Below are 27,387 nucleotides of genomic sequence, written 5' to 3'. Positions count from 1 at the left end.
CCGCACTATGAAGCAACCCACAGCCTCTGCAGCACGAGTTCCATCCCCGGCCGGCCAGGGAGCAGCCCACGTGGCGCAGCAGACCCCTCCTGTCTCCCCGCTGCCCCCCTCATCAGTGTGTTTCAGTCAGCCTGCCTGCTCTGCTCCCCACGCTGTCTCTGGGGAGTCCTCTCACCCCCGCATCTCTCGCCTGTCCCCCTGCTCTTGTGTGCATGAATAAATAAATCTTTTTTTAAAAAAGAGCTGTGCAGGTAACCACCTCATAATATGTGAAACTTTATTAAAAACAGAAGTGGTTCAGCTAAACTACTGCGTGGTTTTCATTAAAAAATAAACTAAGAGAAAAGGAAGAACACGCCTAGGTAATTTGTTCTCTGAGTGAGTTATAAATAAGGCACTTATCATTAACAGGACATTAAACCACCTACGCAGGGAAGAAAACCACAAAATCACATTATCAGTGGCTCGCGGGCTGGAGCGCAGCTTGCTGGGTCCCCGCGACGTGACGTCCAGACAAGGACGGAGTAGAGGCGTCCCCTCCCCGTTAGGTCTACGGCTGCCAGCACAGTCCCCGCACCCACCCCGGCCACGAGAGAAAGCATGAAGGGCCCTCCACCAGAGTATCCCCCAGTCCCACGTCCGTGCGCCACGGACCCCACGGGGCGAGGCAGGCGTGGCCGCCGCTCAGCCGGGGCTGGGCTCCCGGGTCCGCCTGGCCTGGGGCGGCGTCTTGGTCTAGCCACGAACAATGTTGCTTTTATCAGCTCGCGCAGGGCAGGTGTCAGGCCTGGGGCGCCTGCTGCCTCTGCTCGGCTGAGGTTGGCTGTTCCCTATTTTGTTTTTGCGTCTGAGCCTTGAAAGCTGGTTGACAGATTTGCCACCGGGACTCCTTCCAGCCGCTCCATCCTTCCTCGCCCCCGCGAGGGGCCCGTCCTGAGAAGATGCGACATGGAGGAGCCTGTCCAGGCCCTTCTCCCGGCCGTTCTCGGGGTTCTCACGTGACGAGGCGTCTCGTTTCCTCGGTGGTGGACACTTGGAAACGTCCTCCGAAGGGATGGAACGGTGCCTTCAGGCCAAGCCGGGAGGGGGCTGCAGCCCCCCCCCACCTCCCTCCCCCCCAGGCCACGCCCCGCCTGCCTCGCCGCCCCCTCCCTACGCTGGCACGGAGCGGGGTTCCTGGCTGATCTGTGAAAACACGAACGTGGCCACAAGACGTGGCAGGAACGCACATGCAGTGAGGTGTAGCGAGTCAGGCGTCGCAGGAGGTCTGCGTGGAAGCAGCAGCATCAGAGAGCGTGGGTGTGGGTGTGGCTTGGCCGCGGCAGCCAGCAGCGCGCAGGCTCGACGCGGCCCGCCCGGAGGGCTCAGCCTGGCCCTCAGCAGATTCCGACCTGGACGTTTTCACAAAATCTTCCGGAAGTTCTTTCCCCCGTTGCAGCTGGGCCAAGGCCTTCGGGGCGGTCCTGCGCCCCACCCTGGGGCGTGGAGGGCCACTGATGGCCGGCTGGGCGCCGCCGCCTCATCCGAGGGTCATGACAGCCCCACAAAGCACCTTGGGGCGCCCGCAGCAAAGGCGCTCAGAGAGCACCCTGAATCCAGCTCGCGGCCTCGCGCCTGCTCCCGTCCTGCATTCTGCCTTCAGGATCATTCACAGCCCGATTAGAAATAAATAAATAAAAGCACATTGCTCCGTGTCCCCGAGGATCCGGGCCTGGCTCCGGGCGGCGCGGCCTCCCCGTGCCCCTGCCGGCCGCCCCCGCAGCGCCGCTCACAGCACGTCCGTGGGGAGCTCGCGGGTCCGCACCTGCCGGTACTGCACCTGCTGGTACCGGCCCTGCCGCCCGGCGGAGCGCAGCTTGAGCGCCAGCACCACGGCGGCCGCCAGCAGCAGGAGGCCCACGGCGAAGAGGGTGACCAGGGCGCTCTTGGCTCCTCGGGGGCCCAGCTTCCTGCCGAAGAAATAGAGCTGCTCCCGGCTGCCTTCTTCTGTGGGGGAGAAGCCAGGAGTCAGGGGTGCCGGCCGGGGGACAGGGAGTGGGGGTGCAGGGGGCGTTACTGTTGGCTGGGAGTGGGGGTGCAGGGGGCGTTACCGTTGGCTGAGCCTGAGTCTGGGGGCGGCGGTCCTCCCGCAGGGGACTTGGTGGAGTACGGGGTCCTGTTGTCTGCACGGAGAAGACAAGGGGGCATGGAGTAAACGACAGAAGCAGATTCTTCTCCTGACTGAGGGAGAGTCAGGCGTCCCTTGGCCATTAGCAAAAAGCCAAGAGAGTCCGTGCGGGTGAGGGCGGGGAGACAGGCCCTCGTGCCCGGGGACAGCGTGGAAACGCGGGTCCGTGGACGGGACCACAGCTGCCACGCGGCCAGGTCTCTACCGAGGCCACGAAACTGACTCAGTAAGACCCCCCCCAGTGCCCCCTGCGCCCCCCACGGCAGGAGCCGCAGCAGCTGGGCGTGGAGAAGCTGCCGGGGCAGCTGGAGGGGCCGGGACACAACTCGGCCAGAAAGCAGACGAAATCCTGCGCGATCTGACGACGCGGGTGAACGGCAGGGCACGTGCTCGGGCAACGACTCACATTACCCCGATAAGTAGAAAACCAGTTCTGTCTTCCACTAAGGAGACCTCGCCAGTGCTGGGGAGATGCGGGTCCTGTCCCGCCACCTCCCCCAGGACCCCCACGCCGGCCCCTGGCTCTCAGCTGCTGCTCCCGTCCCCACCCTCGAGGCCTCAAGGCCCCGGTCGCCCTCAGGGCCCCACCACAGGGCCCCGCCCTCTGCCGACCCCAGCCCGCACCCCTCCCGCAGGCCCGGCGCTGGCGCCATGGGCGCGCGGGCCATACCGATGTTGCGCAGCACGGTGTAGGTGGTCTCCATGCCCGCGTGGATGTGGTCGGACACGTGGCAGTGCAGCAGCCACGTGCCTGGGTGGTCCGCAAACAGCTCGATGGTCTGGAACGTCCCGGGGAAGAGGTCGTACACGTCTTCCCGGTAAGACTTATCTATCTGGAGAGGAACGGGGAAAGCAGGGGACAGAGATCAGGAAAATTCGGAACGGAAACAGCAGAGCCGGCTCAAGGAAACCAGAGCTGGTCCCTGGCAGAGACGGACAGCACCGCTGGCCCAGCAGTGCCCTCTGTGTGCGGCTGTGCCGTGCGGCCCACAGCCTCCAGGGCCGGGGGTGACAGACCGAGGCTCCCGTCTCGCTCCGGGGGTCACTCTGCGGGCAGCCCCAGGCCGAGCGGTCCTGAAGCCCGCGGTCTAGCAACAACCCCTGATGGGGCTTGGGGTGGATCCTCCGGCCCCGATGAACCCGTGACGGCAGCCTCGGGAGAGACCCCGAATCACCCCCGGCAGTGTGTGCCACTCGAGACCGCCGAGGCCCACAGTCCCTGGCGAAGCAGCAGCAGTCGTGGCACCGCCCTGCTCAGTCCCACATTTTAATACAGGTTTTAAATGTGGGCTGGAAAAGCCGAGCCCCGACGGCTGGTGTCGCCTCTGGGTGCCGCGCAGGGCGCGGGGGCAGTGGACAGGTGGGGGTCTCCTGCGGGCGACCGTTTCTTCCCGCGTAAGGAAAGGACTTCCCTTGGGTCGGCGCCCTCGGTGGCAGCACTGGGCACGTGCCGACGGGCTGGACCTTACCCCGAGGCGCTGAGACAGCTCAGCCTGGGGCGGGAGCCACGCCCGGCCCGGCCCAGCTCGCGGGGGCAGAAGCCGAGCTGGGCTTCGGGCCAAGCCGACCTGAGTGTCCTCTCACCGGCCGGGTCCCTGAGCTGGCGGCCTCGCAGGAAAGGCGGCAACACAGGAGAGGGACGGGGCGGGCACGGGACATTTGCCGGGAGCTTTCACCGCCTGAGGACGCAGGGCCCAGCGCGGCCCGGCCGTCCCACAGCGGACGGGGAGCACTCGGGCCTCTGAGGCCTGCACAAGCACCCCGGGGCGCCCACTGCGAAGAGATCCCCGGGGTCCCCTCCCGCTGTTCTGCGTACCCCGCCCCTCCCTCCGCCTCGGGGCCGGGGCCAGGCCTCCCCAGCGCCGCCCGCCCACCTTGAAGAGGAAGCTCTCGGCGTGGTAGTGGATGGTGTGGATGTCCACCTCGCTGCCCAGCCCCAGCAGGTACCAGTTCGTCATGGAGTCCTCGCTCATGATGAGGCCGTGCAGGTTCCCGAAGATCTTTCCGTTGATGGCTGAGGAGGTGAGGAGACAGGAGCCGGGGTGAGGCGCCGCGGCAGCCGGGCAGAGGCGGCTGGCGGGGGGGGGCTGGGGCCAGCGGCATTTCCGGCGGGGCCGACGCCTGATGAACGTTTCCCAGCGTCCCGGCGCCTCGGAGCAAGCGCTAAGTGGCAGGTGCGGGGCCTCTTAAAGTCCTCACACCAGGAGCGTCCAGCTCAGGCTGCTCCTCTTCCGAGGCCACACCGGGGTGGACGGGGGCACGTCCGGCGCGGTCACAGGCTCACGGGGCCCGACGCGCCACGCCTAGGCACGCGGTCATGTCACAGGTTGAGTGAGGTGGCAGCGACCCCCTCCCTGCGTGTCTTCTGGGACGCGTCTGGGGCACGGGCCAGGCCTGGCTCAGGCTCCAGAGTGGGGAGCATCCGGGGGCTGGGCCAGGCCCCCAGAGACCGCAGCCCAGTCGGGTGCGGCCGGTCCCTGACCGGTCCCTCCCTGCATTGGACACAGCCACGCAGCCGCATTCATGAGGCACAGAGCACGGCCAGAGGCTCTGCGGGAGGAGCAGCCGCGCCAGAAACCAGGCCGCGGATGAGGCTATGGCCATGTTACCCTGACCCGTTGGGGCCTTTTTGTGCTTGTGGGGCCACAGCAGAGCTTGGGATGTGTCCGGCGGAGCTCGTCGCTCCTGCTCAAAGCAAGAACCTTCCTGAGGTGCCACTGGGCTCAGCCACGTGGACACGGGGGAGCATGTTGGCAGAGGGAGCTGCGACCTCCCAGGCAGACAAGCAGGCCCTTGCCCGGAGCGCCGGACGTCACGGTGTCACCGGCCAGGGGCCCGCGCTGGCCAGGGGCCCGCATTCGGGTGGTGGCCCTGGGGATGCAGCCTGAGGCTGGGAGTGGCCGGGGTGGGGCGAGGGGTCCGTGTGCCCCTGCTCACCGCGCAGACCTGCCCCGCAGCCGCTCCCAGAGGGCCCCCGAGACCTCGCGAGCCCCGCCCCGCCCGCGTACCGTGCATCTTGTTGCTCTCCTCAAAGTCGTCCGAGCGCTTGAAGTCCCGGGGGTCCTTGTTGAGGTACTTCTTGATGTTGTCGTCCAGGTACCAGGACTCGTTCTCGTTGAAGACCAGAAACAGGAGCACAAACTCGTAGTCCACGTCGCTCCTTCGCCCCTTCTCGTCCAGCACCCCTTCTCTGCACGTGATCAGGGGCCCCATCAGGCCGCTGTACATGTCCTGGGGGAGCAGAGCAGACGGGGCAGCCCTGAGGGTGTGCGAGGCTGCTGGAGGCGGGGACGGGAGCACCGCCCAGCCCTGCGGCCGGGGGGCTCGGGGCCAACATGGGACCGATCTTCGCCTTTCGTCGCCAGGACGGCGGCTGCCAGGCCGCAGCTGTGCGCCAGCCGCTCGGCTTGGCCTTCCGGGCCCGGACGGCAGCGGAGACAACTTTACAAGGGATGGGTTTCAGACACCCCCAAATGGCGTGACACGTAAGAACGTTCTCCCGGCTGGTTACCTCTGCACAGCTCCTCTGCAGTCCAGCCGTGCGGCTCTAGGTGTGGCAACTGAAGCTTTGGGGTTGGCTCGGTGCCCTCGCCCCCGGCCCACACTTGAGAGCGAGGGCCAGCACATGCTTAGCGCGGGCAGCGACCGTGCCCGCCACGCCGGCCCGGGACGCAGAAGGCAGGGCCAGAGCAAGGCCCGCTCCCACCCACGCCCTCCGCATGCGCCGCCAGCCGTGGCCGAGGCCCCCAGCCCCCCTCTCACCTTCACAAAGTCGACCGTCGAGTAGTAAACCCACGGGATGCAGTTGGGGTCAGAGGGCCCGGGGCCGGAGCGCTTCGGGACGTTCCAGCGGTACGTTTTTATCTCCCCTGGAACAGAGGGGGAGTGGGCGGCGCTCGCGGAGAAGCCCGCAGGCCCGGGCAGGTCTGTCGTGCGGTTGCCGGGGCAGAGGCGCCCCCAGCGGCTCTCGCCCCACGTGCCAGCTCCGCCCGTGTCACCAGCTGACGTTCGTCCAGGACACGCAGGCCGTGGGGGCCACGCTCCCTGCACACGCGCCGCCTCGCGCCGCCCCGGCCCTGGAGGCGCCCCTCGGCCTCGGCGCCCTGGTCAGCCCGGCCTCCCCGCCAGTGGCTCCCCATCCACCATCCAGCCAGGCTTCTCGGCCCTTGGTAAGCCCCGCGCACTCCGAGGCGTCTCATCACGCACACCCTGGGGACGGGACGGGGTTCACTGCTCCCCTCCAAACACACGCAGGAGAAACGTGGGGCGGAGCTGGATGCTGGAGGCAGACAGGACCCCCCTAGGGATCGGACCCGCCGGGCCCCTGCCCCCTGGCCCGGGTCACCTGTCCCAAGGACATAAGGGCCACTGCCCTTCCGCACAGGGCGCCGGCGTTCATGCAGCTGCACCCAGCGAGCACCACGAGCCTGGGCAGGTGACAGTCCTGAGCCACACCCCCCCGCGGGTGACCCGAGACGGCCGTAGCCGCTCCGTCTCCAGCCATGGAAAGAGGACGGACGTCTCCCCACCTTCGGGCCGGCGCACTGCGCCCGGCTAGTCTGGCCATTGCAGCTTCCTGCCCCTGCGGCAAACGCCGGCACCTCCTGACTCTGCAAGACACGACTCCCGGGGCTGGGTCTCCGTCTGCCCCGAGCCCGCCTGGCCGCAGCCGTCACTAACAGCCTGTCCTTACTCTCCTACCGCCCCCTCAGGCCCCGCTTGCCTCGGCTGGTCCGCGGCAGCGACGGGACGGTGGTGACGGCCCGAGGTGTTAGACTACGCTGGCATCCGTCTCGCGGCTGACTTGAAGGACAGACGGGTCTTAAAAAACACACGAAGCGCGGCCCTGCGCCAGGTCAGCTACTACGACCTCCTACCGTCACAGGTCCCCACCGGAGCCTGGACGCTGCGTAAACACGGTCATCGTGAGTGACCGTCTACCTCGTCTGGGAGTGAGCAGCCACTGGCTGGCGCTTGGCGCTGTGGGGTGAGTGTCCAGGATCCGGGGATGGCCCAGACCAGCAGGGAGCGCGCCAGCGGGGCTTACCCGGCTTTGTGGCGGGCACTTGGAGACGCTGGCCGCCGTCCACATCCTCCACACCCTGGGCTGCGATGGAGTAGGGCCGCTGGGCTTTGTTCTTGAATATGACCAGGATGGAGTCGCCCACCTCGGCGTGGATCATCGGGCCTGAGGGCGAAACACGGGCCTGGTCGCCGCTGCTCTCCTCAGCACCCACAGACGCCGCAGGAGCGCAGGCGCGCTTGGCAAAGAGCAGAGGCTGCCCCCAGGTGTGCGTCCCCAGAGGCGCAGCGTCCATGGAGGGCTTGGCACCAGGCGAGCCTAGTTCGAGTCCAGCCTCCCTGGGTGGGTGGGCCCAACTCAGCCCTCTCCCGGGGAATGCGGTCACGCTGCCTGCTCGCAGCTGGAGCGAGGGGCAGCCAGAGTCAGCGCAGGGGCACGGCAGGGGCACGGCAGGGCTCAGGAAGCCCACGCTCTGCTCTGCGGGTCCCCCAGGGAAAGTCACACCCACGCACTCTGGTGGGAACAGCCACCGGGCAGCCTTTTGTCCACACGGTCACCATCTGCTCCGGGGTCCAGGAGTCAGTGACACGGCGAGCCTGGCAGGCGCTGGAGGGACACGGGCAGAGGCAGAGCCACGTGCCCAGCAGCGCAGACTCAGTGGCTCAGACACATGCTCCGTGCATGCTGGGGCGCTGGTGGGAGGTGGGGTGCAGCTGCCTGCCTGGCGTTTCTGTGAGAAGTCCCAGGCTTCTGGGGAATCTGTGCCCCACGATGGTGGGTGCCCCTTGCACACGCAGGCACCCCTTGGTGCCAACTGCGCACCCGCAGCCTTTGCCATGCACACCTCACAACGGGCGTGGCCCCGTGGGAGCCCCGTGGTGCAGCCCTGACCCTGGCCCTGCGGGTCCTGGCTCGTGGGAGTTGCACCCCCGGGGGCCGCACCCACCCTTCAGGGTCCCCACCAGGCTGGGGAGAGCCAGAGAGATTTTAAATTCCAGGGCCCACTGCAGGAGAGGCGCGTCCTGGCATGTTGAAGCAAGAAAAGGGGGTGTAGCCAGGCGGGGGCAGGCAGCCTGTGCCCTGTCCTGTAGGAGCTGCGTCCCGTCCTACAGCCCCCGGGGACAGGGCCTCCCTGTGGGGGCTGGTGGCCACTCTTCCTGCCCAGATGCAGAGCCGCTGGGCTCAGCTGAGGCAAAGGTGACCCATGGCGACATCTTACTGGGGCCCAGCCCTGGTGGGGAGCTCAGGGCCTGCGTGTGCCCCGCGTGCCCGTGTGCCCATGTACCCGCCAAGCCGCCTACCCAGGAGCTCCAGGTGCTGCTCCCGCGGCGGCCGGGCCTTGATCTCCACGAACTCGCCGTCGGTGTACTCCCGGTAAACCACCTTCTTGTACTGGGAGCCGATCCAGTTCTCAGTGTGGTTCATGAATATGTCTCCGTGTCTGCCAGGCACAAGCCCCAGAAATTAAAGTTGTCGGAGGCGGGGTGCCTGGTGCTTCTGCAAGAGTCGGGGGCCCCGGAGCAGGCGCCCAGGCCACCGCATTGGGCCTGGCGCTGGGGACCTGCTGCAGCAGTGCCGGGGGCCTGTCCGGGCGGGCGGTGGGGGCTGGGGGCCCGCAGAAGGTGCCTCTCCTGGCTGACCTCACTCTGGCACACGCACACGCACACGCCCCAGCCCCAGCCCCTCCCCCGCGCCTGCTCCGTGTCACGCCTCCCACCCTGCAGATCCCGAGAGCCTGGGCCGTGGCCTGCATGCACATCGGGGACAGGACAGATGCGGCTGACCTGTGGGTCCAGCAGGCTGCCGGGCCCAGCCCTCTGCTCCGGGGGCAGGCCAGGCCTCTGGGCCCCAGGCTCCTATTCCTCAGCAGATCCGCACAGAACCCGGCTCCACGTGTTTCTGTTCAGGACGTTTTACTTGACATAACGCTGAGGGGCTGACTGCCCTCCGGCCAGCGCTGTCCCCACAGCCTCCAGGCCCCAGCCCAGCCCCCCCACCCTGGACACTTCATGCTCCACGGGGGCCCTTCGCCCCCCCACCCACTCCACGCGCAGCCGCGAAACGGGCAGGTGGCACTCGTGGTCCATGAACAGGCTCTGCCCCCGAGCCCGAGGGCGGGCTGTGCTGGCCGCTGGGGCGTGTGTGTCAGTGCCGCAGACTGCCTGCTGCCTAACGCAGGGGTGCAGACGGCCCCAAAGCACCCCGAGACTGGATCTGGGGTGACCAGCAGCGGCAGGAGTGGGCAGTCCCCAGACACTCATCACACAGAAGCAAACTGCTGGCTGCGTCCCCAAGGCCCGGCGTGAGCACCGACCCACCCGCCCCTCCTGCGACCCTGCACACCCCCGCGCCCTGCAGCACCTACCTGTAGCGGGGCCTCCCTGCCTGCTCCACCCTGCCTGCTGGCCCCTATTCTGGACCCTGCAGGTGCCATGACTGTCCACCCTGGCAGGTTGTCCTCATGGGGACCCTTTCACGGCGTCCCAGGGCCAGGCTGCACTCTCTGCCCGTCCCGCCCACTCAGCTGCTGGGTGATACCACGGCCACCCCTCCTGCCCTCCGCCTGCTGCTCTCCTGTCCAGCCCAGCCCGGAGCCCGGACACGTGGACGCCCCCTTCACTCGCTGCCACGCTGTGGGCAGCTGCAAGCTCAGTGGCCACCCACGCAGGCCCACGTGCCTCCACCTGCTCTTGGGGGAAGCCCTGGGGACCCGTGGGCGCTTCCCTCCAGCCGGTGTGGGGGCTTCAGGCGGAAGCTGCTCTGGGCTTCGGGGACAGCGAAGCCAGGCCCGACACCCCCAGGGAGGTGGCTGGGACAGGCCCCCACGGTCACTTCCTCGGTGACGGCACCATCCAGTGAAATGAGCATCGCGAAAAAGGCCGCACGTCACCGCACGTTTCCTCCCATGGCTCGCACCACCCTCTGCGGGTGCGGCTCAGGCTTTGGGCGAGGGGCGCTGGCGGGTGAGGAGGTGAGAGACCACAGAGGGCCCTGAGTCCCCCAGGCCGCGGGGCTCTGCGCGGCAGGCCAGCCGGCTCTGTGTCCACCACGAGGTGGCGGGGCGACAGCGCGTGTCCAGGGCCCGCCCTCTGAACAGGCCACACTGGGACAGGGCAGAGAGTCCGGATCAGCACAGGCTGCACAGACAGATGAGCGAGTGAGGTGCGGGGCGGGTGATGAAGGAGGATGAGGGACGTGTGGGGCGGACGGGAGCCCCAGGAACGGCTCAGTGCCCAGCCAGCCCCTCGCGGGATGCCCCAGGGCGTGGGCGGTGGCCCCGGGCAGCTGTGTGTGGGGGCTGAGCTTGGAGGGGCCTGCTGGTCTGCCTGGGCAGGCGATGCTCTGCTGGAGCAGCCGAGGCAGCCCTGGGGGCCAGGCCCGGGTCTGGCCCGGGGAGTGGAGCAGTCACAGCCAGGGCTGGTCACCCAGTGGGGCAGCGGCTGGTGCTGGGCGGGAGGTCAGCCCCGAGCAGGCCTGGTCCCGCCTGGCAGAGAGGCCTGTGCATCTGCTCCTGCGGCGGCCCCAGGCGGCAGCCCGAACTCCGACCCCACCACACCTGGCTTCCCTGGAGCCCCCAAGGCCCCGGCCCCGCCCGCCCCCGGGAGGCCTGCTCCCTGGTCCTCCGGGCCCCAGGGCCGTGTGTCTGCAGAGCAGGACTCCAGGGCGTCTGGGGCCTGCCGAACCCCGCTTGGCGCGCAAACGACCCCCCCCCCAGAGCCAAGGAGGCGAGGCCGCGGTACCTTTCCCCTCCTGCGTCCAAGTGCTGCTTTTCGAACTCCCAGTTTTTGTTAGGGGCATAATCCCATTCTACCTCCTCCACGGCGATGTAAAAGGTTCTTATCATCCCGTACGGCTGCTCGGGGGGGTCCTTGTTGCCGCAGCTGGTGACCTCGTAGAGCTGGTTCATGCCTCGCGCGAAGTGGTGCAAGGTGGAGCAGAACACCCTGAAGAGGCCTGCAAGAGAGACCGTCGCTGCCGCCGCCCGCCGGCCCGCGCCCGACCCCAGGCAGGTGCCAGGGAGGTGGGCCGGCGGGGAGATGCCACCTCGTGTTTCAAAGTCACACCCCACGGGGGGCCCTTCGCTTGGAGTATATTCCCTTGTGGAAAACAACAGCCTGAGATTCATTTGAAATGAAAAATTAAAACTGGCAGGCTCGCCGCCAAGAAACGCCCTCTCTGCGAGTTCCCTGCCGAACGCGTCGGCCAGCAAAGCTCGGCCCCGGAAGTCGCCGGCGGGGGGCTGGCCGGGAGGCTGGGGGGGCTATCTCAGCCCAGCCCAACTGAAAAAGAACCAATTCCCTGGAAGAGTCATCGCCCCGACAAAGTTCAAATTGGGCCACTCGTACGCAGTCGTGCATTTCGCCCTGAAGGAGTCGTGAACTGGACGGAGCAGCGCGCACAGGCACGGCCACCCGGAGCCGACGGCGACCTCGCCCGGGAGCCGAGGAGGCTCTCGCCACCCACGGCAGGTCAACAGGCGCCCGGCGGAAAGGAAAGTAAACCGACGTGCCCTCACGGCGACGGGCACAGCCGAGAGAGAGTCGGGCCATTTTAAGGAGAAACTCTCTGGGAAGCGGGCGCAGGCAGGTGGGTCTTCGCTGGCTCAGGGAGACACGAGGTGGCGGGGACGGGGGCGGTGGGTCGGGCGTCCGCGCGGGCTCAGTCTCCAGAGCTGCCCCGGCAGAGGCGGCCCCCACCAGCCACCCGCGGCTCCGCCAGCTGCCCCTGAAGGGCCCGTGGCGCCCAGGACCCGGCTGTCGCGGCCACGCAGGGAGGGGTCTCGGGAACCGGGAGGAGCTCTCTGGAGACAGCGTGGAAGGCTCCCCACGGCCCCTCCTGGGCCAGGCCTCCCGCGCTTCAGCAGTGGAGGGGCCGCCTCCTGGAGGACCAGGGGGTGTGGGGCCTTGACAGCGGCGACGCCTGCACGGAAGCACCTGCACCCCAAGCTCGTGCACCTGCACAAAGGCTCCGCGTCCCTCAGAGCCTGGCTTTGCAGCAGAGAGAACATGTGTCTTGGTGCTGAGCCTGCCGGGCCCGTGTTCCAGCTCACGGCAGGCTGGCGGGCTGCGGCAGCGTCAGGGACACATGAGCTCCGGGCCTCCCGTGGCCGCGCCACACTCACCTGCGCGGTCCGGCTGCATGAAGGCCGTGGTGGAGACGTGCGGGAACAGGGCCAGGCTGTCGCGGTGGGTGCCCCGGAGATGCAGGGTGTTCCCTTGGAAGTAGACCCCGTGCATGTCGGTGTCGGTGCCCATCCCCACCAGGTGCCAGGACACCCTGTCATTCCTGCACATCTGGAGGCCAGGCTGGTTGCCGTACATGTAGCCGTTGACGGCTGCAGGGAGGAGAGAGACGGTCAGGCCCAAGCATCACGGGGGCACGCAAGGGACGCGTGCAGGGCAGGGGCCGGGGACAGGCCTGTGGGGAGCCCTGTCCTCAGAGGCCAGGTTGCCCTGGGAGCCTCTCAGCGGCCACTTATAACGGAGGCGCCGCTCATAGGAGCACTGAACATGCACCACTGCGCCATGTCCAAGCCACCTGCTCAGGCTGCTGGCTCGGCTTGAGCAAGGCGCCCGGTCTCTGACGAGATGGCTTGACGGCGCGGGACGGCCCCCCTGCCCTTGTGCACTGCTGCTGCCCGGGCTCCCCAGAGCACTCCCAGCACCCCGCACAGCTGTCCCCCTCGAGGGTCTCTCCTGCCAGCTCCCCAGCTGCGGGGCTCGATCTCGTGGCCAGCGAGTCTGCGGGTGGCTCTGGGTCGGGTGCAGAGGCCGGCAGGTGACCACGGAGCGGCTGCTGTCTGCTGGGGCGGGGGGCGGGGTGTTTACAAGAGGCTTTCCAGGAGATGGCTCTGCCCTGCGATGACGCTTATCTGCCCGTCCTGATAAAGCGACCGGAGGGGCTCTGGATAGTGACTCTACGGGAGGCCTTGGTCTCCAGAAACGCCTTCGCCGCAGTCCGCTGACCGACAGGGGCGCCTGGGGCTGACCTTGAGGGCGGCCCCCACAGGTGCCGTCTGCAGGGCCCTCAGCAGGGACGGGCCCCCACCCGATGCCGAGCGTGGAGAGGACGGCGCAGGGTGTGGACCCGCCAGCACCCAGGCCAGCACGGTGCCTTCCCGCTGTGTCGGGAGCCAGCGGTGCTGGGGTCTTGCTTGAGCATCAAGCTGCCTGCTGGAGCGTCCAGGAGACCCTGGGACGTTAGACAAGAGCGGCCTATTTTCTGAAAACCCTTTGCTCAGGCTTTGGTCAGTGCACGACCTGAGGCTTGTCCACTGACCGCAGACGCGACCCGACGCTCTGCGATGGGGGCTCGAGTCGGGCACTGGGCCGGGCTCTGGGCTGCCTGTGTGGGCCTGGGGCTTGCTGGGGGAGGACAGCGCTTGGGGGCGCGTGTGCCACCCCCGTGTCTTCAAGGCCATGCCCATGGGATGCTCCGTCCTGGACCCGCCGCCCAGCGATGGTCTCCAGCTCACCGGCCGCTCCTGGGCTGGTCTATGCGCCCTGCGGGGTTGGACCCCCGGGCTCTGGCAGGGCAGGAGACCCCCGCGTGGGCTGTGGCGCCGCGTGGAGCCGAGGGGCAAGGGTGCCGCGCTTCAGCCCCGGTTAGCCCCAGCAGCCGCCCACACTGCCTGCGGCGGCCCGCACAGCCCGCAGTCGTCAGGCGACCCCGAGGGGTGTTTGTCGTCACTGTCTAACCCGCCCTGTGCCGTGACCGCCTCCGGGCTGGCCCCACGTCCATCTAGGGCTGGCCCCACGGCACAGCATCGCTGGGACACGAGGAGGTTTCACCAGACCTTGAGCGTCTTACAGCCAAGAACAAATCCCAAGCGGCCAGCCCTGGGGCGGTGGAGACCCCGCGCCCGCCGCCCTGGCGCCACGTCGGACGTGGGCTTCCTACCGTGCATGCGGTTGGACTTCACGAAGGCCTTGTCCTCCTTGTCGACACTGAGGGGGCGCCGGGTGAACTTCTGGATGTTCTCATCGAGGTACTGGCTCAGGTTCTCATCGAAGACTGTGAAGAGCAGGTGGAACTCCTTGTCTATCTCCTTCTGGAGAGCGGAGAGGGAGGATGCCTCAGAGCACAGCCGGGGGGTTCTGAGTCCTGCTCCGCTTTCAAAGGGGACTCGGGCTAGCGCAGGAGCCTTGCGGGGTCCGAGCACGATGCGGTCGGCGTGACCCGCACCGACGCGTGTCCCCGCCCACCCGCGTGTGGATGTGCACGGCAGGGCTGGCTGGTCACTCAGTGGGGCCAGGGAGGGCCCCACTTTAATGCTGGAGAGACACCCAGAGACGTCGGGCCTGTCAGTGGGCACAGCCACCCAGGCAGGGCCCCGGGAGCCCCCTGTTCTCCTTCCAGGACGACCCACGGCTGCTGCTAACGCCTGAGCCCAGGAAAGACAGCGCCAGGAAACCTTAGCTGCCCTGTCGCACCCACTCGAAGGGACCTTGGGGTTTGCTGCAGGCGGCCAGGGTCGCGGCCAGCCAAGCACCGCTCACAGCCAGCCCCCTCGGGACTCGGGACGGGCACGGCGGCCAGAAACACGGGGCTGTGCTGAGAGGGGCTCTCGCTGGCCAGACAGAAAGTTATCTTCAATGCAAGAAATACTCTGAAATTCGCATGAAGCCAGGCCCTCAGGAGCACGAGCCGGGCCTCCCCAGCAGGCAGAGAGCCCGGTGGGCGTCCACGCACATCTCGGGAGACCCCAGCATCAAAGCCAAGCCCAGGGAGCGCCCCCGGACCCGCTGCCGCCAGAGGAAATCCTGGGCTCCTGACGGGCATCTGCAGCTGGAACCTGCCAAATCAAGCTCCCCTGATGCAGAGAGCGGACTCGGCGGGCTGTGTCCGGCTCACCTGCATGGCCCCGGAGGGAGGCGCCCGTGCCTACCTGCGTGCCGTCCGCGTTGAGCGCCCCCTTCCTGCAGAGCAGCAAGGGCCCCACCAGGCCGGAGCTGGTGTCCTTGATGGGGTCGACCGCCGAGAAGTAGAGGTAGGTCAGGCATGGGGGGTCGTCGGCCGTGGGGCCCACGCTCTCGGGCACCGTCCACCTGTACACGAAGGTCTCCCCTGGCTTCACGTGTGCGCCCGGCTTCAGGAAGCCTGAGGGGGGAGGCAGTGCTTCGCACCGGGCAGGGCAGTGGCTATGTCTCGGCGCGGCCCCCCTATGCGCGCTCTGGGGCGGTGCTGCCGCACGGGACAGCACAGACCACCTCGCTGTCCTCACGCTCCCTGATGCCACGCGGCACACGTGTCGGGAGCCACGGCTGCCCAGTCGCCATCTGCAAGTCCCCGAGACGTCCGAGCGGCCTGTGGAGCTCGCGCCCGGCCCTGCAGAGGACACCCAGGAAGGCCAGACGGGCCACGCTCTGAGGTGTCCGGAATCTGAGAGGCGGAATGAGGACGTGGCCACTCCCTGGGTCACCAGGCTGTGCGTGGCTGCTGGAGGACTCACACTAGGGCTGTGCCAGGATGGTGCCCGAGCCCCGCGCGGCCTGGCAAGAGAACCCGGAGCCTCTCCAGCCCCACGGCCAGACGTGCTGGGGCCTGAGCACGCCTTACCTGCGGGCGCCCAAGCCTGCCCCGAGACACCCCGGGGCCAGGCCCTGTCCTGACCGCCTCCTCCCGCAGCCCGTGTCCCTGCCCGCACGTACGGGGGCGACAGGGAGTTCTCAGCCCTCGCCTGCCCACCCGGCACAGGCTGGACTCACCGTCCATGTTGGGGGCCGCATCGGACGCCTTGTCGTACATCACGCCGTGGGGCAGGACGCTGTAGGCCCTGTCCGCCCTGTTGGCGAAGGTCACCAGCAGGGTGTCGCCCACCTCCGCCCTGATGACGGGGCCTGGAGGGAGCGGGGGCGGGGTGAGGGGTGAGAAGGCGCAGCGTGGGGCTGGGGCCCCGCGGGCCGCCCCCCCGACGCGCGTGGGCCACTCTACCCAGAATTCCGAGGTGGGCGTCCGCCTCCGAGAGGCGCTTTCTTTGCGTGAACGACGCGTCCGTGTACTCCGTGTACCGGGCCTTCCAGTACCTCCCGCCTATCCTGGAGTCCCCTTGCGTGAAGTAGAGCTCGGAGTCGCTGAGGGGAGAGGGTCTGGCTGAGCGCACCCGCCCTGGTCCCGGCCCGCACCGCCCGCGCCCGGCCAGCCCAGCGGGCTCGGAGCTGGGTGACCTGAGCTCCCCACCCGGAGGGCCGGCAGACGCCTGCGCCCCCGGGAACGCCCCGGCCCACAAGGTCGCGGAGGGCAGAGCGCACCCCGCAGCGCCAGCCCCCGAGTGCGGCCAGTGGCGGGGCGGCCAGGCTGGGCGCGCAGTAGGCACTTTGACGCCGGCAAGGGCGCGGAGCGCGGGTCGGGTCCGTCTGTAGTGAGGGCAGGGACTGCGCATGAAATGCCAGGGCAGGGGACGGGACGGCCCGGCGGGCGCCACCTCGACACAGCGTCCCTCGGGCCCGGCCAGCGGCGGTCGGCTGCTCCTTCCTGTGTCGGCGCCTTTCCCTGACCTTTGAACCCCCCTTTCTGCGCCCTTTGGCCTCTGTTCTCCCTCCTCCCGCCGCCGGACACAGCGCAGGCCCTGCTGGCCTCGTGCCCCTGCGCCCCCACCACAAGAGCCGCTGGGGGCCCCACTGCAGCTCCTGGCCTGTCCAGAGCGCCCCGCTGCCCATGGCGCCGCTGCCCGCCCCCGAGCCCCAACTCAGCCCTGGCGAGCGCACTCACTGCAGGGTGGGCCTCTGCGCCCAACACCGGCGTCCGTCCACCAGTGCCCAGGGCGGACGGATGAGTGAGGGGTCTTGCGAGTCATCCCCAGCACCCTCAGGCCCTCAGGCCCAAGCAACCCGCAGGTAGCAGCGGGGAGGCTCCCGGCCCCACCCCTCCAACCCCGCCCCAGGCCCCCCTCCTGGCCCCCTTCCTGGGCCCCCTCTTGGCCCCCCTCCAGGCTGCACCCTCCAGGCCACCCCTCCAGGCCCCCCTCCAGGCCACCCCTCCAGGCCACCCCTCCGGACCACACCCCTCCAGGTCACGCCCTCCGGCCACGCCCCCATCCGGCCACGCCTCCGGTCTGAGGTTCTGCAGTCAGGTCCTGCGAGCCGCGGTCAGACCTGGGGCGCCACACACTGTGGGCCCCGAGGGGCAATGCGGACTCGGGGGTCCAGGGAGGCCTACCCCGAAGGTGACCTCAGAGCAGGACCGGGAAGGTCAGGGTCAGGGAGGAGGGGCCAGTCTGGAGAGAGGCCTCCCTCTGCACCAGACAATCCGTGGGCGCAGATAGGCGACCTCAGGGCCAGCTCACCCCGCCTTTCCTGGCAGGCCTGCCCGCCCCCTCCCCCGCTGGCCGCGGCCGGCTGGTCGCCATGGGACGATACCCCAGCACCCAGCACTGCCGCTTGCGCCCAGCAGCCGCTCAACAAAGTCCGGCGACAAGCGTGGCCCAGGCGGTGGGCGCGTCTCCCCCCTGCCCCGTCCCTGCCGGCTCTGCTCTCCCGCCACGTGCAGCTCAGGCCGGCAGGGCCCACAGCGGCCCCCGCAGGGAAGGCCCCGCGCACCAGGGAACAGCAGCTGAGCTCACCTGCCGGTCGCGTTGAGGGGGAGGCCACTGAACTTGTTGTAGCCCTGAGGGGCGTAGTCCCAGAGCACCTTCTCGGCCGCGATGAAGTAGTGCCTCTGCTGGCCCTTCAGGGCCGGGTGGGAAGCGTGGCCTCTGCAGTGGCCCACGTTGTACTGGCCCAGCATGCCCGCTGCGGACAGAGCAGGGCCTGGGTGAGCCCGCAGGAGGGGCAGGACCCCGAGCACGTGTGGCTCGGGCTGTGGTTGCCCGTGAGCAGTGAAAAGCAAAGGTAAACGGTGGCCTTCCCACACACGAGGCCAGCTCCCCTCCCAGGACGAAACAGGCAGGGCCTCCGGGAAGAGACCCGAGGGGCATCTGTCTTTCTGCCTCAAATTTGCCTCACTCTGAAAACGTCCAGCTCTGTGCAACTGCCGCATCACAGCCCCTGGAGACCCCTCATTTCTTCTCATCGCCTCTGTCTGTTTACAGGGAGGTGGTCGGTAAATAAATACCTGCTCACGGGCGCCAGGTGAGCGGCGCCACCCCGTCCCTGCGTGTTCACTGTAATTGCTGTAACGCACTCAAGACGCGGCCAGCGGTCGGCGCGGAGCGAGCCCGTCCCGGCAGCCGCCCTGCCCTCCGCCCGGACCCCAGCCCGCTCACCTTGCAGGTGGTCGCTGACCTGGCAGGTGATCATCCACTTCCCAGGGTTCTGGACGATCATCTCCGCCGTGAGGAAGGTGGCGGGGAACAGGTTGACCACGTCCGTGCGGTGCCCCCTGCTGACGAAGGTGTTGCCGTAGAAGTAGATGGAGTGGATGTCGATCTCGTTCCCCATCCCGAACAGGTGCCAGGACACCGACTCGCCGACGCACATCTGGGGCTCGGGGAAGTTTCCGAACAGGTAGCCGTTGAGGGCTGAAAGCAGACACACGCTGGCACAGGCGCCTGCGGGGTCCAGGCGCGCGTGCCCCGGCGCGGCAGGGCCAGGGTGGCGGGTCGCCACGGCCTGTGAAGAGGCCTCGGTCCTCACAGAGGAGACAGCCCAGAACGGGCGGTGGGGCTTGGTCTTTCCAAGAGAAAAGCCCCCGACGGAGCGGAGGCCGGCAGGGACGTGGGGCAGCGTGGGGACGCGGACACGGGCGGAAACGGAGCCGCTGGGCCGACACCCTGCAGGCCGCCCCGGGGACTGCCGTGGGGACCCGTCCACGCATCTCACGGCCACCAGGACCCAGCGGAAGACCTGACGTCAGCGACCGGTAGCGGGAGGGAGAAGAAAGGCCCCAGCAGAAGGGGAGTAGAGGGTGTGGTTTTGTTCTGACTTTTACGGAAGGGGACGGACTGTCCACCAGGCCCTGCTGGCTCAGACTTCCGGCTGGAGCTGCAGCGTCAGCCAAGACCCGAGGCCTCTGCCCCGTCTACACAGTGGTGTGACTTGGGCCAGTGCAGAAAAACGGGGTTTTAAAAAGTTATAATGTCCCTTCTCAATTTCAGACTGAGCGCGGAAGTGATTATGACTAAGATAAGAATGACTCAGGCGGCGCAACTGTTGGTGCCAATTTAGATGAAGCTCGGTTACGGGTGTTTCTCGAGCAGCTCCCGCAGACCAGTTGTCCTCAGGCCCTGGCTGCGTCGCTCCGCCAGCTGGGGCAGGCGTGGAGGCGCGAGAGGGCCGCTCTGAGCAGCCGGCGGCCCGGGGCACGCGGGGTGCTGGTGGGCGCACGCTGCCCCTTCCCACTCCAACCAGCAAGAGGAAGCAGGAGGCCAGCGCGGCCCCGACCGCCGCGCGAGGCGCTCCCGGGAGGGCGGAGGCCAACCCCTATCCGTCAGGGATAAACGTGAGCTGCTCACAGCGAGGAGCAGGGCTTGGGTCCGTACACGAGCCCGAAAGGAAACCCGTGCGCCACCCGCAGCGCAGCGCATCACAGCAGCCCAGGCGGGAAACAAGCCGCGTGCCCGCCAGACAGGGGGTCAGGGCCGGGCCTGTCTACGCAGGGGAGCGCTGCGCGCAGAGAACAGACGCGCGGCAGTCGCGCAGCCTGGGTGGCGCTGGCAGGGGTGGGGCTCGGAGGAACAAGACAATATCGGATGGTTTCACTCCCACGGGGAACACGGGGAAACCGAGCACGGGGCCGGGAGAAAGACAGAGCCTGCAGACCCACCCTGGGTCTGGGCGTCCCGCAGGGGAGGGGCGGGGGGGGCCACGACGGGGGAGGGGAGCAGGGCACGGTGGTGACGGTCACGGGGGCTGCGGTGGTGGTGGGAGAGCTACGGGGGCTACACTTGGGGCAACAACGATGTAAGAAAATAAACCTTAAAAAATTAGGTTTTATTTACGCTGCGCATCTCATCCCCCGCCCCCTCTCTCCTGAGCACGCGGTGCCGGAGCAGCACCCAGAGGAGATGCCCGGACACACGCAGAAATGGGGCCCTGGCGTCTGCGCCCCAACACTGGGCTATGCAGCAGGGGCGCCCCACCGCCCCCACTCATAGCGCCCCCTCCCCGCGCCAGCCGCTCTGGCTGGACAGCACTTTGGCCTGAGGCAGGACACAGACCGGCGGCGCCCCAGCTCCGTCCCACGTGACGGCGCCTGCCGGCTGGGGGCAGCCACAAGGTGAGGCCGGTCAGCGGAGGACTCGGGCCTCGTGTGTGGTGGACACGATGGGGATTTTCCTTCTGCTCACCGGCGCGCCCCAGGAAAACTCGGGCGCGACCCCCTGCGAGCCCCACCCCCTGGACCCCGCAGACCGGGCGGGAGCCGCTGTCTGGCGACACGAGGACTCGGAGAGTCACCGCTTCCCGCGGCAGCATCTGGCACGCTGCCCTGTGCTCACTTGTCTGGGAAACACGTCGCATCTGGCTGCGTGTGGAAGCTACACACAGGGGACGATCTTTTGGGCCACTCGAAAGTGGGGACCAGCTAAAGCTAGAAGTTGCCATCGGGGGCTCTGCCCAGCATGGTGCTGTGCCCTTCTCACCTGCGCATAACCCCCGGCCCGAGGCGGGCCTCCCGAGCGTCCCCGCCGCCACACGCACCCCGTTTCTGTGCCCGGCTTTGTCCCTGGGTCACGCCCAGCGCAGCTCAGGCTACTGTCCTTCCGCAGGCGACCCGCACGCTCCCCGGCGCTCGCCCATCACGAGCTGCGGCCCGCGGGCGGCCGGCCCGACACTCACCGTGCATCTTGTTGCTCCTCTGGAAGACGGGGTCCTCCTTGTCCACGGAGGCGGGGTCGGTGCAGAAGTGCCGGATGTTGTCGTCCAGGTACCAGCTCTGGTTCTCGTCCACCAGCGTGAACATGATCACGAACTCGCGGTCCACGTCGGTCCTGGTCCCCGAGTACTTGTTCAGGACACCTGCGGGCACATTCGCGAGAGAACAGCCAGCGGGTGGCAGAGGCCGGGCCCGATGGAGGCGCCGGCTGCCCTCACGGGTCAGGAGGCCCACGTGTGAGTGGCCACAACACGCAGGGGCCTTGGTGGGGGGCGCACCGGGGCCCCAGGGCAGACGGCCCTGGCTCCGGGAAGCTGGCTGTCCCCGGGGAAGCCGCCCGGCGGGCGTGGATATGCCGGCTCCGTCCCCCGGGGACACAGTGGCTGAGGTCACGTGGTCAGAGGCTGAGCGGAGCGTCCCGGCCACCGGACCACGCTTCTCACCTCCCCGGGGCTTGGGCGGAAGGGTCGGGCCCTGCGGTGGCGCAGAGGAAGCCACTCCCGCCACCGCCCTGGCTCGCTGGTCTGAGCAAGAGCCCTGTGCAGCTTTCTGGCCACAGCAGCACCCCAGACTTCCAGGGGAGACCCGCACACGTGACATCCAAGCACCACCGGCATCACTCGTCCCTTCTCCCACCGTGGAGTCCAGCTCCGGCCGCAGGTGCCAGAGCTGCAGCGCAGGGTCACGGCGGGACGCCACCGGGGTGCCCCCACACCCCTCACGCTGGGACCCGGGACCCGTTGTGACCCCACGTGCTCGTTTCTGAGACGCGGGAGGCGCCCAGAGTCCCGGAGGCCCAGCCCATCGCGGGCAGCGTCACCCCACAGACAGCCCAGTGGGTCCTTCAGCTCACGGCTGCTCTGTGACCCCGTGGGGCCCGCGGGCTCCCCCAGGCACTGGCCGGCGACCTCACCTTCCTTGCACACCAGCAGCGGCCCAATCAGCCCCGAGCAGATGTCCTTGGGGGCGTCGATGTGCGAGTGGTACACCCAGGTCAGGCAGTTGGCGTCCGCGGGGGCCGGCGCGTACTCCTCCCTCACCGGCCACACGTACGTGTAGTTTTTGCCGGGGGGGACCATGTCGTCATCCTTGTTCCTTCCAGACGTGCCGTCAGGGTACAGGGCTCCTTCCAAGGCAAGCAGAGGGAAGTCGAAACCCGGCCGGGCCGGGGCCGCTGCGCTCCAGGCTCCCTTCCCGGGGGCTGAGGCTCCAGGCTCCCTCCGCCATGAGCCGAGGGGGTGTCGGGGAGACGCCAGCAAGGTCAGGGCCAGAGTCCAGGCCCTGGGAGGGGGGTCAGGGCCTTCGTCAGACCGGGCGGGGCAGCCGGGGCGGTGGCCATCCCGCCCTCCTGCTCCAGGCCGCCGGGCTCGGCAGTGACCATGGGCTGCAGCCAGGGCCCGGAGCCAGCGGTGCGGCGGCGTCCGCCGGGGCCTCCTGGTGCGCAGGAGCACAGCAGGTGTACAGGACACGCTTCCGAGAAACGCGTGTGTCTCCGAAGTCTGAGACAGTTAAAATAACCCGCAGGGACCAGGGGAGTCTGTGCTGCCGCGTCAGAGAGGCGGAGGCTGGGCAGGCCCTGGGGGATGCTCCCTCCTGACGGCGCCCTCCAGCCCCTCCTGGCGGGGCTCTCCACGTCGCGGCGGTCACCCAGCTCTACCTGCGCCGCTGCCGAGGAGGGAGGCGCTAGTGTGCCGCCCCTCTGTACGGGCGAGACTGAGAGGGCGGCAGGGAGGAAGGAGAGGAGACAGGGAGCCGGCCAGGGGGGCGCCCCTGCCGCGGTCCCACCCCTGCACCGGGCCAGCGGCCACCAGCTGCACCCACCTTCCGAGTCCTTGTTGTAGAAGACGCCGTGCGGGTGCAGGGAGTAGGGCCGGGAAGCGAAGTTCTTCAAGTGGATGACAATCACGTCCCCCACCTCCGCCCTCAGGATGGGGCCCAGAAACCCGAGCCAGGGGGGCTTGGGGATCTCCGTGGAGTAGGTGGCATCGGTGTAGTGTCTGTACACCGCCTTTTTGTAGAGGCCGCCTATCCGGTTGGGCCCCCTTTCAAGAAATAAGGTCGCGAGTCTGAAAGTGAGAAGGAACACGCGTCACCCTTGCAGTCCCGAGAGAGACCCCGGCGCTCACCTCAGCAGCTCACCAAGCTCGTGCGGGTGTGACGCCCCCGCGGCCCCCCAAGCCCTGTAACCCTGCAGCGCAGCGGGAACCTCAGTCCACCCATGAGGACGCCCAGGCTGAGGGCGCAGGGGGCGGGCGCAGCCTCCAGCAGGAACCCAAACTGAACCAACGACCCCCGGCCAGGACAGACGCACCCCACTTTTGCAACTGACGCATGTAGTATGCGCGTGCTGCATGCAGGGCTCTAGGCGCGGCGGAGAGACACGATTCATGTCCCAATAATGGTAGAACCGAGTGCAACGAGCAGTGGGCGCCAGGGTGCCAGGAGAGCAGCTGACGCCCCGCCCAGCCTCCAGGGGCCACGGCTCAGGGAACCCCGTGGCCGGCACCCCACGCAAAACACATGAGTGAAGGCAACTAGGGCTGGAGCAAGGTGGGAATGCGGCCGCCCAGAGCCAGCAGGAGCAGGAGGAGGCATGTTGGGGGGTGCCCAGGTCAGGAGGGGGAGCCCCGCCAGGAGGCAGGCAGGGAGGGCGCAGGCTGGGGAGGCAGGCGTGAGCGCCACCGGGGAAGGCGGGCGAGGAGCCGGGCAGCGCGACCTCGCAGGCTGGCACACGGGGCTTTCACGCACTGGGGACACGGCGGCGGCGGAGGTGAGGGCAGAGCCAGGGGCGTGTGTGGGGAGCGGGCACAGCCAGGAAGCGCGGGTGCGCGTGAGGACAGGAGTCCTGACACCGCTTGACCGGGGCCCCCAGCCGCCTGGGGCGTGGGAGGGCAGGACAGCAGCGCTGGGGGAGGGACAGCTGGGCAGGGTGGGTGCGCGGGGGGCCCGGAGATCTGGGGCTCGTGCTTTCGGCGCCGACCCAGACGGGCAGAGACGGCGAGCCTGGCGGGAAGACCCTGGCCGCGCCGCCCTGCTCGCCCGGCCCCCGCGATTCCAGGGCCGCGGCCGCGTTTCCTGCGAGGGTGTCCGGCCAGCGGGAGCAGCCGCGAGGAGCTGCGAGGACACGGGCACCGAGAGGGGCAGCGCCCGGCGACCCCCGCGGAGGAGCCGGCTTCCCACGGCCTCGCTCCCCTGCCTGCCCCCGTGCAGCCGAGCACCCCAGACCGCACAGGAGCAGCTCCCACGCAGCCCGCCCCGCCAGGCAAGTTATTGCAACAATTTTGCAAAGTCTGCGGGATGCAAGTGGAGGGAGGAGGAAGCGGAGCAGGCAGGGGGAGCTGCGCCCCCCACGCTGGCCGTGCAGCCCAAGCAGGCGGGTGCGGGCTCCGAGGGCGCGCAGGCCCTGGTGTCTGCTCGGGGCGCCTGACGCGGCGCTGGAGGGGGCAGTCACAGCCGCCGGGGAGGACGGGTACCTGAGCACACGCTCTGCCCTGGGCACCCTTGCACGCGTGCGCACAAGGACACACACGCGTGCACACAGGGCACACGCACGCACGCGTCCGCACGCAATCTGGGCAGCAGCTCCTCGCCAGGAGCAGCCCGCAGAGGTGGCACGGGGCGAGGGAGGCGCTCCCCCACAGGCTGCCTGCCGTGGCCCTGACGACACGCCTGGATGTGGGTCAGCCCGGCCTCCCACGCTGCAGTCACCGGAGGCACGAGGCTTCCTGGAGCCCGGCTCGCTGCCTGCCCACGAGCCACGGCGTGGGCGTCGTCAGGGCCCTGCCCAGCGCCAAGCTCCGCTCCGCTCCCCTGGAGCAGACAAGGGCAGCGCACGGCCTGGGCATGCTCTCCGGGCTCCGCGTCCTGTGCTCCAGCCGGGGGCCAGCGCCCCCCAGGCCACCGCGAGGCCCCAGCCGCCGGCTCCACATTCCCCCAGCGTGCGCGCGCGGGAACCGCCAGGCACCAGCGCCGCGGGAGCCCCGGGCCACAGCAGCCACCGGGAGAGCGGGGGCCGGGCGCGCTCGAGTACGAGCAGCTGCCTCTTTGGTGTCTGCCGGGCGGCCACCCCGGCTCCTGACCCTTTCTGGCAGCCGGAGAGGCGCCCGCCCCCCCCGCTGCGGGTCTTAGCCGGGAAACAGAGCGAGGGTGCCCCGGGGCGCCGAGCAGCAGCCCCAGCGGCCTGGACGCTCCCCGCGGCCTCTGTGGGCGGCCATGGCCCAGCGCGCACCCACGGCCTCCAGCCACCCCAGCCACGTGCTAGCGCCGCCCGAGCCAGGAGGTGTCTGTTTCCTGGGGAGGTGCCAGCGGGCTGGGGAGTCCCCCTCACCTGCTTAAAAGACAAAACGGGGGTGCAGGAGGCCGTGATGCCAAGGCCGGGTGGCCATGGGAGGGGACAACTTCGAGGTCCGGCCTTTTGAGCCCCGCCATGGAGCCGAGGGGGCCCGAGGGCTCACGCGGAGTGCACCTCACCACCCCCACCCTGGAGCGCGAAGGGTCCCCTCACCCCCTACCCCGGAGGACCAGGCTGTGGAGCCGGGGAGGGCGCGGGGCGGGGCTCAGCCGGGGAGACGAGGCGCGCGCCGGGCCGGCCAGCAGCACTGTCCACGCGGGGCCCACCCTCCGCCTGGGGAGCGCGCAGGGGAGGCAGCGCGCAGGGCAGTGGCAGGACGGGCCCTGCACCAGGAGGGCGCAGGACGGACGGGCACCGCTGGCACCGCTGGCACGCTGGCAGGGAGGGCGGGGACGCGCGTGGATGTCTCGCCCGGCGCCGCCACGCCCTCCCTAATTGAATTAATGGTTTTTAAAGCCGGCCATGCAGGCCCTGCCCCGGCCAGCGCCTGCCCGGCTCCCCCTTCACCGCCCAGGCTCGGGCAGGTCAGCTGGGGCGCGGGGAGGAGCCAGGACCCGCCCCTCTCCCCGGTCAGGACGCCCCCAGACCCTCGGGGCGGGGCGCCAGGTCCCCGCTCCTGCTGTCCAGCTGGGCAGGGGCCCTGGACTCCAGGGCTGGGGTGCTCCGTTCTGCAAAGCTCTGAGTGGAAGGAGGAACCCCCACCCCAGTGGGCCTTCCCAGAGGCCAGAGACCCCGAGTCGGGCCTCCACACCCACATGGGGTCACAGACCTGGGCCTCCAGGCCCCTAACTGGAGACAGGGTCCCTACAGGCAAGAAGAGGGGAAGGCCTCTGAGACCAGGAGAATTTCTGGGGTGGCCTGGGGGGACGGGGAGGGGCCCACAAGCCACGAAAGTGTCCTTCAAAGGGAGAAGCCGTGGGAAGGTGGAGACAGGTGGGGCCACAGCCCAGCGGCCAGGGAGGCGCAGGGCACGTGTGGCCTGTGGAGCTGAGAACCTGGCGCTGACGTCTGAGAACCCCGAGTTGTGACCGTCAGTCACAGCAGCGCCGGACCCTCACGCGGCCTGAAGCCGGCCGTTCTCCCCACTGCCAAGGCAGGGGCAGGAGCTCTGGGCTTGCCTGGGACACCAGAGACCCACGCCGCCGCGAGCCAGGCCTCCGTCCCCCCAGCCCCGGCCCCCGGCCCCGGCCCCCGCCTGCTGGTGCCCTCCGTGCCTGCCGCGCGGTGAGGCCCGAGACAGCGGCCCAGTACGTCGTGCCCGAGTCTCCCCAGCCCACATCCAGGCCTGTCTCTGCAGGTGGGCGGGAGAGGGGGCTCCCCCGAGAGAGCCCCAAACCTCAGCTTCCTCCGCGGGCAGAGCTGTGGCCTGTTACACTCTCGCCAAGCGGAGGCACCACCGGCTGCCGCGGATTCCCGGGACCAGGCTCTGCCCGCCGGCCCGCCTCGCCGCCCTCACAGGCCTGCCCGCCTCACCTGGCCGCCCAGGCTCCTCACGCTCCCCAGCCCTGGCGCCACCCTCTGTCCTCCTGGGTTTGGCGGGCTCCCCTGGCCGCGACCACAGGGGCCCTGACTCGCTTCACTGTCACCGGCCCGAGCTCGGTGCCGGGCGCCAGAGCCGGGAGGGCAGCGGAGCCACCTGGCCTCCCCGCCCTGGCGGCACAGCAGGGCCGGGGAGCCGGGCGCGCTGGGCTCAGGGTGTCCGTGGAGAGCTCTGGGCCTCGGGGAGGGCCCGGCCAGAGTTCTCAGAGGCAGGGAAGTGGACAGAGGCAAACGCAGGCTCTTTCAAGAACTGCCCTCGGACCCCTTCCCAGCCCGGCCTCCTCCAGCCCTGCTCTGCACACGCACACCCCTCGCTCCTTCCGCAGGAAGAGGTCGAGACGCAGCCGTCAGGTGCCGCCCTCTCTCCGTCTGGGGGCTCGCTCCTGCGGCTGGGGGGTGCCTGCCACACGCTGGGGCGCCGGCGCGGGAGCACGGTGCGCGCGCTCGAGCCCGACGGTCCCCAGACCGCGGCCACAGTCCAAGATGCTGCCTCGCCAGGAACGTGTGAGCACGTGGGGAGTTGCACCCACGCTCCCCAGTATCCCTCGGTACCCC

General features: G+C 69.0%; 1 protein-coding gene across 1 annotated transcript; it reads right to left on the bottom strand.

Moving 5' to 3' along the window:
* Positions 1-1,768: 1,768 nt before the first annotated feature.
* Positions 1,769-24,871, bottom strand: LOC119256553 (ferroxidase HEPHL1-like). Its single transcript, XM_037524363.1, has 20 exons — positions 24,651-24,871; positions 22,764-23,008; positions 21,856-22,068; positions 20,906-21,085; positions 18,394-18,648; positions 17,752-17,920; positions 16,125-16,264; positions 15,899-16,030; positions 15,079-15,290; positions 14,091-14,241; positions 12,313-12,525; positions 10,931-11,144; positions 8,492-8,631; positions 7,215-7,355; positions 5,930-6,036; positions 5,176-5,398; positions 4,042-4,181; positions 2,838-3,000; positions 2,091-2,162; positions 1,769-1,986 (listed from the first exon to the last, which is right to left on the bottom strand). Exons 1-20 carry the CDS (start codon positions 24,869-24,871, stop codon positions 1,769-1,771), a joined length of 3,549 nt encoding a protein of 1,182 aa, XP_037380260.1.
* Between the last annotated feature and the right edge of the window lie 2,516 nt (positions 24,872-27,387).

The sequence above is a fragment of the Talpa occidentalis genome, unplaced genomic scaffold, assembly GCF_014898055.3.
Source record: "Talpa occidentalis isolate TD23 unplaced genomic scaffold, MPIMG_talOcc4v2.1 talOcc4.310, whole genome shotgun sequence".
NCBI classification, from domain to species: Eukaryota; Metazoa; Chordata; class Mammalia; order Eulipotyphla; family Talpidae; genus Talpa; species Talpa occidentalis.
Note: the sequence above shows the minus strand (reverse complement) of the source record. Positions and strands in the feature narration are given on the sequence as shown.

Excerpts from the sequence above, each read along its gene's own strand:
- LOC119256553 (XM_037524363.1), bottom strand. The coding sequence starts at position 24,871 with ATGTGGAGCCGGCGGCTGGGGCCTCGCGGTGGCCTGGGGGGCGCTGGC. Across the intron at positions 18,649-20,905 it reads GAGGAGCAACAAGATGCACG|CCCTCAACGGCTACCTGTTC; the intron begins GTGAGTGTCGGG and ends GTCTGCTTTCAG. Across the intron at positions 16,031-16,124 it reads CGCCCACCTCGGAATTCTGG|GCCCCGTCATCAGGGCGGAG; the intron begins GTAGAGTGGCCC and ends CGCTCCCTCCAG.